Source organism: Zonotrichia albicollis, chromosome 8 (genome assembly GCF_047830755.1).
Source record: "Zonotrichia albicollis isolate bZonAlb1 chromosome 8, bZonAlb1.hap1, whole genome shotgun sequence".
Lineage (NCBI taxonomy): Eukaryota > Metazoa > Chordata > Aves > Passeriformes > Passerellidae > Zonotrichia > Zonotrichia albicollis.
In genome coordinates, this window is record NC_133826.1 from 22,772,549 (window position 1) to 22,785,996 (window position 13,448).

General features: G+C 38.5%; 1 protein-coding gene and 1 long non-coding RNA gene across 12 annotated transcripts in view; one reads left to right on the forward strand and one right to left on the reverse strand.

Moving 5' to 3' along the window:
- KCNT2 (potassium sodium-activated channel subfamily T member 2) overlaps positions 1-13,448 on the forward strand; it is a 119,735-nt gene that overhangs the window by 91,689 nt on the left and 14,598 nt on the right. For 7 of the 11 annotated variants that reach the window (XR_012581397.1, XR_012581398.1, XM_074546263.1 and 4 more), the window contains 5 exons: positions 2,767-2,878; positions 6,576-6,677; positions 9,382-9,465; positions 10,759-10,887; positions 13,277-13,297. Coding sequence is in view for 9 of the 11 variants with exons in the window: in XM_074546263.1 (XP_074402364.1) it covers positions 2,767-2,878; positions 6,576-6,677; positions 9,382-9,465; positions 10,759-10,887; positions 13,277-13,297 (448 nt within the window). In the remaining 2 variants the exon portion in view is untranslated. The remainder of the gene's footprint in view (positions 1-2,766; positions 2,879-6,575; positions 6,678-9,381; positions 9,466-10,758; positions 10,888-13,276; positions 13,298-13,448) is intronic. The other 4 variants (XM_074546261.1, XM_074546268.1, XM_074546267.1 and 1 more) reach the window with 1 other exon arrangement.
- The window catches only part of LOC113459275 (uncharacterized), a 58,546-nt gene that overhangs the window by 38,666 nt on the left and 6,432 nt on the right, over positions 1-13,448 (reverse strand). The window contains exons 6-9 of the long non-coding RNA XR_012581399.1: positions 13,147-13,410; positions 4,125-4,187; positions 3,962-4,000; positions 1,950-2,026 (exon numbers count right to left, since the gene is read on the reverse strand). This is a non-coding gene — a long non-coding RNA (uncharacterized LOC113459275). The remainder of the gene's footprint in view (positions 1-1,949; positions 2,027-3,961; positions 4,001-4,124; positions 4,188-13,146; positions 13,411-13,448) is intronic.

Consider the following 13,448-nt stretch of genomic DNA (forward strand, 5'->3'; position numbering starts at 1 on the left):
TGTATAAACTCTGTGTCTGGGTCAGTATTACTTTAACACTGCACAGTTACAATCAAAGTAAGTTAAAATACCTTGGTTTAAGACTTAGTAACACTTTTCCACAAAATTTTGTAAACTTTCACAAATAGTGTATTGCATAAATTAATTTGGTTTTTTTCCCCTAAAAGACATATAATAATTTCACTGCATTTTTATATTATGTGAAAGTTGTAGAAATAAGTGAACTCTGGGAAGAGGCATAAAAAAGTGGCATTTACCTGTTCTACAGAATAAACTATATTCATTGCATGAAGGTAAATACTTTTCTAAATGACCTTTAAAAATATATTGACTAGCTAATAATATCAGAAAGTAATGAAGAAAAGACTGGGCATGGTAGAGAGCAGGAGCACTTGACACCAACTGCAGTGTTAAAGGAGGATTTTAACCCCTGGATTTAATATGCTGTTTTCAATGATATCACAGCATTGACAAAGGTTCCACTTTGGTCTCAGCAGGTGAGACCATTCAGAGGGTTCAGGCTGATCTAAACACCCCTGGTGTGAGTTACTCAGGCCTGAAAAAGCCATGTCAGAGAGCTGTAGTAACCCAGGCTCTTCAGCCCAGGCTGGCAGTTCTCACAGTTGTGTCATTATTCCTCGATTTACATAAATTAGCAGTCCTGCTTTGCCAGGAGAGTGTGCTCCCCACCCTGGAAGGCAGAGGCATTGTTTATAAGGACAGGATTATTAGCATCTTTAGGGCTACAAGCTGTGCCATCCCAATTAAAACGGTGACACAGCACTGACTTACCTGGCATTGGAGTACAGAAGTGTGACTCAAATGGGCACACTGACCAAGAACGAGTTACCACAGCTCAAAAATAAAAGGAGAAATTAATAGTCTTGGACTACACCTTAAGATGCTTTTCACTTTTGAAAATTAAACAGGAAGCCAAGCACCTGTAGACAGGTGCGAGCCCTCCTCAGAAAAACAGCACATTTCCCCAGGCAGTAGGTCTGTACCACTATAAAGTTTTATGGTTAACCTCTTCAAGGCTGTTTCAAATCCTGCAGGAAGCCAATTGCCAGCAGTACACATCACAGGTCAGTGTTTTGGCTGGTATCTAGCTGTCATCACCAATTTAGAGATAAACCAAATGAGGTGCTATGATGGCATTGCATGGTTTTCTGGGTTTGTCATTGTGGTTTGGGAAAGAACTACGTGTCTCCCTTGCTTGTCTGATTTCCAAATACAAGTTCAGTAGCAAGCCATGCCTCCCATCAGGCTGGGGGGGCTTTCTCTTCCCCATCAGTCCTTTCTTACTAGAATGGGGTAGAGGAGATGTATCTTTGCCCAGAAGGAACCTTTCCAGTGCTAAAAGCTGACAGGCAGTGTGCCTTACACCCAGAGCAAGATGCAATCTGTCCCTGACTTCCTAGAGAGCAATTTCCCCTAATTCAGCTAAAAGGCTGAATGCAATCTGTCCCTGACTTCCTAGAGAGCAACTTCCCCTAATTCAGCTAAAAGGCACTCGTAAGTAAAATATTTTACCAATACCCGTTTTTAAACTGATTTCCTAATATAAATAAGTTTTCATATCTCAGTGAAAGACATGAAACCATCTTTAAGAGAAACATAGCAGCCTGCATTTTTTCCTGCTGTGTATATTTTATCATGAGATCAGCTTTTAATTTCCTATTACTCCTAACGCTGAATTCTGTAGTGTTAGTTTTCAAATACAATGTGGAATTAACACATATTGGCAGACAGTCTGGATATACATTTCCTTCATTTAGGCTTTGCTTGAATTGCCATTTCAGAGATGTTTCTCCCTGCAAAAGTGAGGGAAAAGGACAAGACTGGCAAAAGGGTGCACTGAATTCCATTTGACACTAACTCACCAAATGCTGCTTTCCTGGAAAGTGAGACAGAAGCCACATCAATGATGTAATTAGTATTACAATTACCTATTTCTCAGTGTAGATAAGTGGCCCCAGGGTCAGCAAAAGAGGCTACAAATGCACATCTCATTTTCTGACACAATCTGCAGAGGAAAGAGTTTAATAATAATATATTGTTCTATTCCAACTTGTTTAGTATATAAATAGTGTAAACTATGATTTTCTATCTGTTTCTTGGAGCCCTGAGTGCTAGGAAGGGGCTCTTGAGTCTGCTGCTTGGAGATCTGTGTAATTGAGCCAGTTCACAGCAGAGCTCTCTTCGCTGCTTTTAGTTACTGGAAGGCTGAATTGGTGTTAAGTTATAAATACTTTGTATATGTAAATATTTCAAAGTGAGAACATAAGTATACATAAACATACATTTTCTCAGCAACTCCCACAAGTGTCAATTTTCATCTATATTGCTCAGACTGTAGTCACAGCATACAAACAGACCTCAAGAAAGAAAAATCAACTGGAAAGGGTAAATAAAATCAGTCATACTTTACATGCAACCAGGTACTAAGTACAAGCTTTAAAGTTTTGCATTTTTTGTTGTTCCCTTCAGATTTGTGATATTGTACCAACTATGAAATAAAAAATAATGAAATGAAGTTGGTTTATTTCTAGCATTTAAGTATTTTGTGAGCTCAGTGTGTGCTTCTTGGTACATTCACAGAGAATGTGTTGTTGGACCAGCAATTCACTGGGCCCAGACCCACCACAGGTTCAGGGATTTCATTTAAAACATGGACACGAGCACAAGCTGCAGCTTTGTGTAGAGCCTTACATTTGTGAACTGTTATAATTAGAAGTATAACCATGACATTATTTTAAAATGCAGGTTGTTCTCCAGCCTGAGCATTATCACAGAGCTAACTCACCCAGCCAACATGAGATTCATGCAGTTCAGAGCCAAAGACTGCTATTCTCTTGCTCTGTCCAAACTGGAAAAGGTAAGATTTCCCCACCCCTACCCTCAGTTTAAATGTTATGTTTTTATTACTTTTTCTGATTTTGTAACAAAGATTTCAAAATAAGTGGAAACAGTGATTTATGGTTGTAGAACAACTGCAAAAGATAATTCTTTTTCAAATTTCTACCCTCATTTAATAATAAAGTTTGATTTGATTTAATCATTTTACAACATAATATTAATCAACCAACTCTCTGGTGGAATTTGCTCAAGGAAAATGAAATATTTTTGGATAATTAAATATTTAGAGCTAATGTTGTTGTCCAAGAGGCTGACACAGGCAATTAACATGGAACATCTTTTAACTGACTAAATGCTTAAAACGTACAGCTTTTATTATAATGTATTTTTTAATTCCTCTTCATTTTAAAGGCACTATAATTATGTCTTCTGTACACATTTCTGTGTATCTGTGGGAGATATTCGCATTAATGGGACAGTTTGAGAACAGTAATTGTTCTCTGTCAGAATGAGAGGGACAGTGACACTACTTAAATGTTAGCTAAAACCTTCATAGTCTATGTGTATATTTGACATTTTCAGATTGTGGAGCTGTGGCTGTATGGAGATAAATCTAATCTGCTTGTTCAAAATACTGTTACTTAAAACAGGTGGAGCATAGGAAGTAATACTGTGCATTTGTTTAACTCTCTAAGCTCAAGCACAATCCTCTTTCTCACAAATTTTCCCTGGTGATCTGACCTACCCACCATATTCTGAGTTTGTGAGAGACAAATAATGTCACTGTGACAGTCTTCAAGGGCAGAAATCCTTCACTGCATTCTTTTCTTTTCCCTTATCAGTCTATCAGTCACTATGATTGCTGGATTTCCTTATGTACCCTCTCAGCTGGTGCACCTCAGATATCTTACATATCTTGGTGAATTTGAATTCATGCCAAAATCATTACCATCGTACAGATTTAACATATAATTTCCATTTCCTAGGTGTGCCATAAATTTCCTAAATTTTGGGGAATTCAGAGTTCACTATTTACTGTACAATATTTATGTTGGTAATTTTAATATATGCTTCATGAAAAAGCCTTTCCAAAGAAACTTACCTTCCCAGTCCAGTTTCTTGAATGCTGCCAAAATTCAGCCTGTGTGGATGACAGGATAAGGATGGGAAGTAAATATTTTACTTGGTTGAATATCACACTTATATGTACATATTTACACAAGATGTAAATATCTGGGTGGCCTTTAGTGACTTGTTATCTTTACCTGTAGCAGCATGAAGGCTTGATCTTGTGTTTAGGTGGTGTTCTGACAGAGACATGGAGAGCTCTGGAGGAAACAGAAGTTAGAGAGGAGCTGTTTGAGGAAGGAGGCTCAGCTTTGCTGGGATAATGCCCCTTCCACTACCCTTTAAGGTTTGCCCCTGTGGCTCCTGCAGTTCCTCCCTCTGTGGTAAATCCATGAAGGATAAGGTACAACTGGCTGGAATCTGCATTGCCAGTTCTCTCAGTGCAACAAGGGCCAGCAGCTGGCTGGGGCCTTCAACACTGTGTTCAACCAAGCTCAATGTCTTGCTGTACTATGACTATGTATAATTTGAAATTATTTGTTAACATATTCCCTTAATCCGATTCCAGTTGGATTCTGGAATTCTCTGTGGGCTGTCTACTTCAAGGCAGTGAAACCAGGATTTTTATCTCAGTTCTTTCTTTCTTTACATAGGCTCCTTAATTTTTCAAGCAAATATTCTGGAAATACTTAAAAATATTTTAACTTCTTGACTATCTTATTAATTTATTGTGCAAAAGTTGTGAGGATAGGTTGGAAGGTGAACATTTAATAAACTTCCTATCCAAACTATGCTCTGCTGAAATGGAGGTAGATAAATTATCTTAAAGAAAGAACATTTTCTTCATTGCTCTTGCAGTTGCCTGGTGTTAATATTTCCCAGTCACTTCATCTTAACATTTGCAGGGAGAACTTCACAGGTGGTGCTGTAGTTCATTTGATCTTTCAGAACTCCCTCATGCAAGATGAAAGGCAATTAAAAACTCCAGTAAAAATTACCTAAAGCAGTCAGACATACAGTTGCTTGTTATTTCTGCATTAAGCGCCTCATTTTCAGAAAGACTGAGAATATCAGGCAAGTTGCCTTGAGGTAGCAGTGAAACACATTTGCAAAATTGGCTTTTCAACCTAATGGGCTGCAGAAGACAGATAGACAAATCAGATGTCCATCTGCTGTTGCAGCTGCAACTTTTCTTATTTTAGAGATAAATAAATCTGACAGTAAACTCAGCACTGATATAGGAGAAAGCCTTTATACAACAGAGGAAAGGAAAAACAAAACACCCACACTAAACTTGACATCTGTGTTCTCCATTTGTCTTGCATAAGAAGAAAACTGAGCTAACCACTCCCTCTTTCTTGAAAGAAAGGGTTTGTAGTGTTTTGGATAGGATTCAGACTTCAGTTTGCTATGGTTTTTTTCCAAGTAAACATTGCAGGTGTTACTGATAAAAATTCTAAAGCTGTAAGTGATCATTTTGAAATAATAACAAGTTCCTATATCTTTTGATCAAACTCAATCCTGTGATTTTGTATCTTTCACAGGGATAAGCACACAGATATTAGGGGAGCAGAAATCTATCTGGGATGGCCCAGTATATTTGCAGTCATTTGCACACAGCCAGGCTGCTTTTTTAACTTCAGGATGGAGCCTTCTGTTTCCTATCTCCATTTTCTTTTCTTTAATATAATCCAGGTATTAAGCAGATCTGAATTAACCTTAAGTAATAAAAAACAATAATGACATATGAGTTACAAAAAGAGATTGGTACCTCTTATTATTCCTGTCTTATTTCACATAGATTTCTAACAATTTACATAAATTCTAAAATTGTGCTAGCAATTAGCACACAAATTTGACTGTTGAACTGACAGGTTTTTAGGAAGTCGTTCCATATCAACACTAGAAAATTTATTTGTTCTTTCCTAGAAAATATGATTATATTTCTCACAGATCTCTTTGAAGCAAGAATAAAGGAAAAGCAAGGCTGTAGAAGAGATGGAAGGAAACTAAACGAGCCTGGTCCAGTTGTATGAGGGTCAGCAAGGCCAAGGGCCAGGTCCTGCCCTTGGGTCACCATCACCTCTGCACTGCAGGATGGGGCAGAGAGGCTGGAAAGCTGCTCAAGGATGGGGGTGCTGCTTGACAGCCTGATCCAGGCTGTGTCCAGGTGGCCACAAGGCAAATGGCATCCTGGTCAGTACCAGAAAAGGTCTGGCCAGCAGCACCAGGGCACTGATTGACCCCTGTGCCATTCCTGCCCTTCTGTACCAGATCCTGGCTCTCTTTCCTGTTCCTAGATGTCCTGGACCACCATGGCAGTCCATTGTCAGCACCAAGGAATTGGAGCAGGTTAACAGGAGCTAAGCACAGCTGATATCCCTCCATCTTTTCAAACTGAATGGGTGGAATATGCCCATGCAGTTTGAGATATGATGGCTGAAACATATACATTGATCAGTGTCTTTCAACCTGAAAAACTGCACCTGTGAACAAAGATGCTGCATACTTGTTGGAAGAAACTATGTTGAGAATAAAAGGCTTTTACACTTTTGACTTCTTTCAGGATAATATCTATTTCATGTTTTTGTTACAGTCCTTCCAAAACCAGCATTAAAAATGTTTTCTGTGTTTTAATTCCTTAACAGAAAGAGCGGGAGAAGGGATCTAATCTGGCATTTATGTTTCGACTGCCCTTTGCTGCTGGCAGGGTTTTCAGCATCAGCATGTTGGACACACTGCTTTATCAGGTACTATGAACAGTAACGTGACTTAACACAAGTATTGCTATCCATTTTATTGTGCTTAATTGCTAGATGACCCTATTTGCTGCCATAGGATCCATTAAAGTGTGTCTATACTGTAAGCAATCAATGGCAAAAGACAATGGAGCATGCTTGAAATGTTAGTTCAGTTTTCAATCCCAAAATCATCCTGACTGCACAAAATCTGGTGTTAGATAATTTGATACTGTTAATGTATCTCTCCACAGTCAAATAGCTTTGATAAGGCCTACATAAATTACAGATTATATAGAATAATAAGGCTTGTACTCTGCAATAAAAAACGCAGTGCCCATTCCCACACATCATGTCCCTAACAGAAAGGAACAGAAGTACTTTAATATGTAATTTATTAGTCTCCTGCATTTGCTGATAAAGACCTCAATTACTTCATAGTGTCCTCTCACTCATGTTGACTAGAGCTGCAGAGGCCCTGTCATTACACTGTGAAGTAAGCCATGGTTGCCCTTGCAAGGAATGCATTCAGTGGTTACAAAGAGACAGTGGAGGAAGAAAAGGCAGCAGTTCAACCTTGTGGCTCAGAATCCAGGAAGGAGTGATGACAGTGAGAATCAGAGAAGAGCACAGCTTCAGAGAGTTGAAGATAAAAAAATCAGAAAATTCAGTCAGGGCAAATGGAGTCAGTAGTTGCTAGTTTCACGGTGGAAAATAGGCCAATATTGCTCACTCTTCAGCAGTGCTCACACTTCTGCACCCTGGGACTCAGCAGGATGCCCAAGGAGCAACCCCCAGCACCACCCTGCCAGGATCAAGGCACACAGCACCAGCAGGAACACCACCATGGCCCACATTATCTGCTCACCTGAGCAGCCTCCTGCCTTGCCTCTACCTGGGGATAGCCTGTGGAGCTTTAGTTCTCAGGTGGAAAACATCCTTGCAGGGAAATGAATTTACTTGGTAATTTGGTGCATGAAAGGTGTTCTTTCATCGCAATTCTACTTCCAAATCTATTTCCTGAAGGCAAATCCAACATAAATAGAAAAATTTCTGGAGCTAAACTTTTCTCAAGAAGCCATTAATATAAAAACCAGTCATGTATATGGGCATACGTATTTTAAGGTTCTAGAAATAAATGTATTTGCATATAAAACATCTTCATAATCATGCCCCAGAATATCAGTATCACATACCACAATATTAAAAAAGAAATATAGTAAATAATATAGTAAATATACCAAAGACTAAATATAGAAACTGATCTGTTAATCATCAACAGCTCCTGCCAGCACATAAGTGACTTCAATATTTTATATTTGCTCTTAACATGAATAATCATGCAATGACTTGACAGAGTAACACCATTCACCAGAAAGTGTTTAAAACAAAAAGCCTCACGTGCTCATTGTCACTTTAATTCCACCTGTCCTTCCTTTGAACTGCTACTGCTCATAGGTGAACTGTCATTTTTCTAGAATTATCTTTCTTACTCCAAGTTAGAAATTCTAAAACAGCAGCTCTTTGTTCTTTTTCATAGTCCCATTTTCTGTCTTTTTCTTCTGCAAGAAACAGAGCAAATGACATGGGAAATGTCAGGGTTCAGCTCTGTCCTTCCCAAAGGCTGAAGGAAAAGCCTTGGAATTATCTTTAGGACAGTGACTGAAAACTGAAAAACTTGGTCTTGCAAATGCTGGTGAAAAACTTGTTAATCTAATGAAAATTTTATGGCAGAAATGATGCTGCCAAGATAATAAATATGTTTAATTTGAAAACAAATTTTATTTGAGATGCTCCTTGGCATTTAGCCCATCACAACTGGAGACTACCAGTGAAAAAATTAAAATAGTTGAATTACTATGTATGAAATGAAATCCATCTAGCTTCTGAGTTTGAACAGATCCAGATTCTATAGCTCTAAAGGATTTCGGTAATACGTTTGTGGGGTATTTCTTTGTGAAAACTTCCTGGTTAGCTGTGTATTTGCATGAGGCCAGCAGAGTTACGGTGTGTGCTGAGTTCCAAGGGCTGCAGTGCTGCCCTGCTACACCTGAGTGAGTACAGGTGGCAAAGAACAGCTCAGCCACAGCTAGAAGAGCACCCCCATGGACCCCTCTTATTCCAGCAGCCCAACCCAGGAGGAGAAATATTTGTGATTTTAGCTGCTGTAAGGTCCATTCCTGGTCTTAGTCTACACTTCTACACTAAACTTAATTTCTACCTTTTGACCAATATTAACACTTTTTAGCAGAGCAACAAGGCATATCAACACTTAAAAATCCTTCAGATGATTCATTTGAATAAAATAATAGCAGTGTCACCTCAGAGGGACCCACTGAGGACTGCAGAGCCATCTAACATCTGCCAGCGTTTCTTTTGCACTGAAGAGTTCATTAAAATTTCACACCTCATAGGGCTAACACCTCACTCCACTGACACATCCTTCTTTGCTTTTCCTGTGCCTTGTTATGCCTTAGTCTGCTGAATCTTGTGCATTCCTTTAGGAAATTTAGGAAAACTTCCTTTGTATAAGTAAATTCAGCCAAAAGACAGGGATTGGTATTCCTACAGTGATTAAGATACTTAAAGAGATAGACTGTAAACACAGATGTATAATTACTTTGAAAGTCATACACAGTGCAAATGGTTGCCTACTCCTCTGTTCATTAAAGCTTTTTTCTTTCTTTTCTGTCTCTCCTGTTAAAATATCTTGCAGTCATTTGTGAAAGATTATATGATTTCTATCACAAGACTTCTGCTGGGACTTGACACCACACCAGGATCTGGGTTTCTTTGTTCTGTAAGTTATTTTAAAAAACCCAATCAGTACAGAGTACCAGAGAAGATTCTGTACTGTCTGCAAAATACTTCAACTTTCTTTGTATGGCATTTCCTTTTGTGAAAGTTAAGGAAGGCCATCTGTTTCCTTTTTCATCAGGGAGAAGACAAGGCAATTAAACAGAAAACATACTCATTTTTAGTTCCATAGCAAAAAACATCTCCCTGAGAAAACGCAATGCATTTTATTCAGCAGAAAATTGGAAAGTCAGGAAAACACAGAAATAGTGCATTTTATATGAAATAGCAATGGCAGTTTAGCAACCAGTGTAAAAATTAAGTATGTAACAGCCAGGAACCTGTATTGTGCAGCCTGACCAGACTATCTCCCAGTCTCCATTCCTATGGACAATAAAGGCCATGAGTAATTTTTACATAAAGATCAGCTGTATTAAATGACTAGGAGTTGGAATTCAAAAGTCATCTAGTTATTATATGTGTCAATATTCCCCAGTGAAATTTACTGTGTATGTACACAAATAAAAACACAACAGAAGTAATTTTTACTAAAATAAACCCCACTTTTCTGTTTCCTCCCACACCCACTATACTCTGCGTAGCAAACAGATCATTACAAGTTGAGTTATTTACAAGTTGCTTTGTGGCCATCTATAAAGAATGGCAGGAAGGTATCAATGATGGTTTAGAAAAGTTGTTTAAATAAAAATAACATATTTTTTGGCCAATCATTAAGCTTCATTACAGTGAATGTAAGAACACTTGAAAGTACAATTGAATCTCTAAAAACAAACTCATACATCTCAAAACGAAGCTTGTAATGAAGTAAGTGAGCTTCATGTAAGACTTCTATGCCACTTATGCTTAGTGTATTACTTCCTCCCCTCCCTTCAGCCTGCAGTCTGGTGGACAAAATTCAAAATGCTCATGCACTTCAGTCTGTCCACACCAGTTTCTTACTGCTGACAATACTCAGTTTATTCATTTATATTTTAGTCAAAAATAGACACTGGGTGAAGGCTGCCATGTAAATTTTAAGTAATCTTAAACCAAGACCAGAAGTTCATAATGCAAAACTGCTTCTACTACAATGTCTTCTAAACAGGGAGAAAGCAAAAGAACCTGTCTGACAAACTCAATAGAAGTTACAGATTTGTTGTAGAGCAAAGGTGCAACACTACAATGGGATAATTACCAGCTAGTGTTTAGTTTGTTTTTTTTTTTCATGAGTTGCAGAGTGAACAAATTATAAACCCTCAAGAGTTAAAATTCCTCCCTCCTGTTACTATTTGCTCAGATGAAAATCACAGAAGAGGATCTGTGGATTAGGACATATGCCAGACTGTACCAGAAGCTTTGTTCCTCTACAGGAGACATTCCAATTGGAGTCTACAGGACAGAATCCCAGAAGCTCACAACATCTGAGGTGGGTCACTCACCCTGCTTTCCATATCTGACTGCAGAGTGCACGAGCCTCTGCTGACACCTGGCTGGTCACACAACCCAGGCTGAGCCCAGGCTCCAGCAGGGCCCAGGGCACACCTGGCCTTTGGTTCCTGCGCTCCCCTCCTGGGGATGGATGGATGGATGGATGGATGGATGGATGGATGGATGGATGGATGGATGGATGGGAGCCAAGGGGCAGCTGGGCACGCCTCAGGAGTGAGCTCTGCTCTTGCCTCACTGTGCTCACCAGCAGCAGGGTTTGCACCAAACCCTTCACCAGGCCCTCTGGCCCTTGTACCAACAATGTGTCCATGTCTCAAAACAGGTGGCATTTCATGCTCATGTGACCTTCTAATTCACTCTCTTGTTGCTCATTTCTAGTTAGTGTTATTCAAAGTACTGTGAGATCTCTCTAAATTTAGCTGCTGAACAATACAATATTTTATATATGTATTTCTGTGTTTGCCACATAAATGTGTACATTTCTCCATCTCTCTGCTTATAAAAAAATAGCAAAAATACTTTTTCCTGACTATTTAACATACTTCTTTTGTTTGGGCAGCTTTGATTTCTGTCATGTATTATCCATGTGTTTACATGACCATTAGTACTGCCATCTTATTAAGCCATGGCTTTCAAATGCAACAGTGAGCAATAAGTCTCTCCTTTCTTTTGAAATACTCAGACATAGTTTAAACTAATTTCCAAGATAGGTAATTTATATTTTCCATATTTCAGAAAAATATTAGAAAAAATTCAGGCATATAATGCTTAATGACAAGATTTGCTCTTGAGGAAGTACATTCAGCTGAAGTTAGTTTTATAAAAGGATGATAAAAAAGCTGTGCAAAATCCCACCCAGCTCATGGGATTATCTCTTTGTAGACCATCACTTTCTCTGCAGGTGGCTTTTACAGCTTAGCCAGTGGACTCTGTCACTGCAATGATCTCTTTTGAACTATAGCAGCCTTAACATAATCCATCAAAATCATTCCTTGGAGAAGAATGTAGTCAGCCTTACTGCTAATATGAAAAAAAGGTCTGTAACAGCCTTCCACAAAACAGAGGACATACTAGATTTTAAGAATTCATTAAATAAGGATAAGTTAAAATTCATGGCAATGCTTTATTCTCACATTCAGGGCTGGCTCTTTAACTTCAGGTCCACAAAAAGAGAATTAGTAGTTCTGCTATTACTTCCTGTCAACTTTCACAAGTAATCTCACAAAGCATTTGAGTTAAATCAGGTAGAAGATTAAGGAAGGGAAGTTGGAGAAACCTCCTGGTTAAATTTTCAAATTGTCAGGTGTTGGACAAATGTGGAAGAATGGCACTCCTCCTTTATTAAGTGAAGAAAATGCAGTTGTTGGTCTTTCTAAGCTGAAGTCTTTGAATGCAGACCTTTAGTGGAATTTTCACACAAATACTTGTGCAGTTTCTTGTTTAGTGAATCAGAATTTGTACAACCTTTCCTCCCTCTAGAGAGGGGCAGGGAAATCTCCCCTCACCTACCTATTCCCCAGAATACAAAAGAGCAACATCTTGCTCTGCATCTGTGGCCTTCATGGATAGAGACCTACAAACACAGAGATGCTGAAAGCCCTAATCTTTCTGCAAAGTGTTTATTTTGAAGTTAAAGGATTTTTTTACTTATTTCACTAATGAAATATTAGCATGGGTTATCATTTTAGCTTTTCAATGCATTAAGCCAGAAGAAAATCATTGGGTAAGATCTTTAAAATGGAAAAAAGAGAAAAGTAATTCACTCTTTTTACTCAGGAATATGAACTTATAGCCATATAAGTGATGGCCATTTATGGCTATGAACTTATAGCCATAAAATTGAAGGTTTATAACTCATAGAACCTTCAACATGATTATCAATTTGAGTTTAAACAGAAATAAGAAACTAAATTTGTACTGCACATTATTATTATGAGGCTGCTGTCTCATAATAACATGGGTAACTCGAGTCACGAGGACAAAATATGCCAATATTAATATTTAATACGTACAGTTTATCCTTTGGCACTTCCTTTCTCACTGTGCAAATGAGAAGCTCTCGCTTCACTGAAAGACACTCATAACTTCTTTAAAAATAAAGCAAGTTTTTAGTGACCCAGTAACTAAATAAGAAGTGAATCTAGCCAGCCTCTCAATGACTATCACGCCTATGACCCAAACCATTTCCACTACACTAAAAAAATATTAAAAAATATACGAAATCTTTTTTCATTACCTGTATGGCTGCTTTTCTGTGGCTGCTGTTTAACAGTCCATATTTGTTTCTTTAGATTCACTTCTGTTTAAATTGTCTTTTGTTTTCTTTTTCCCCTTCCTTTGTCTTCTTTTTCCCCTTCCTTTGTCAGTCACGAGAAATGTCTTCACAAGTAAGTATTTGCTTATTGTCTGCCTGTTTCTGGGTGTCCTGGTTGAGGCAAGCCTTTCACAGCTGCTGGCTTGCTTGCTCCCCCCAAGGTGGGATGGGGAGAAAACTGGGAGGCTGAAAGGGAGAAATCTCTTGGGCTCAGGTAAAGGCAG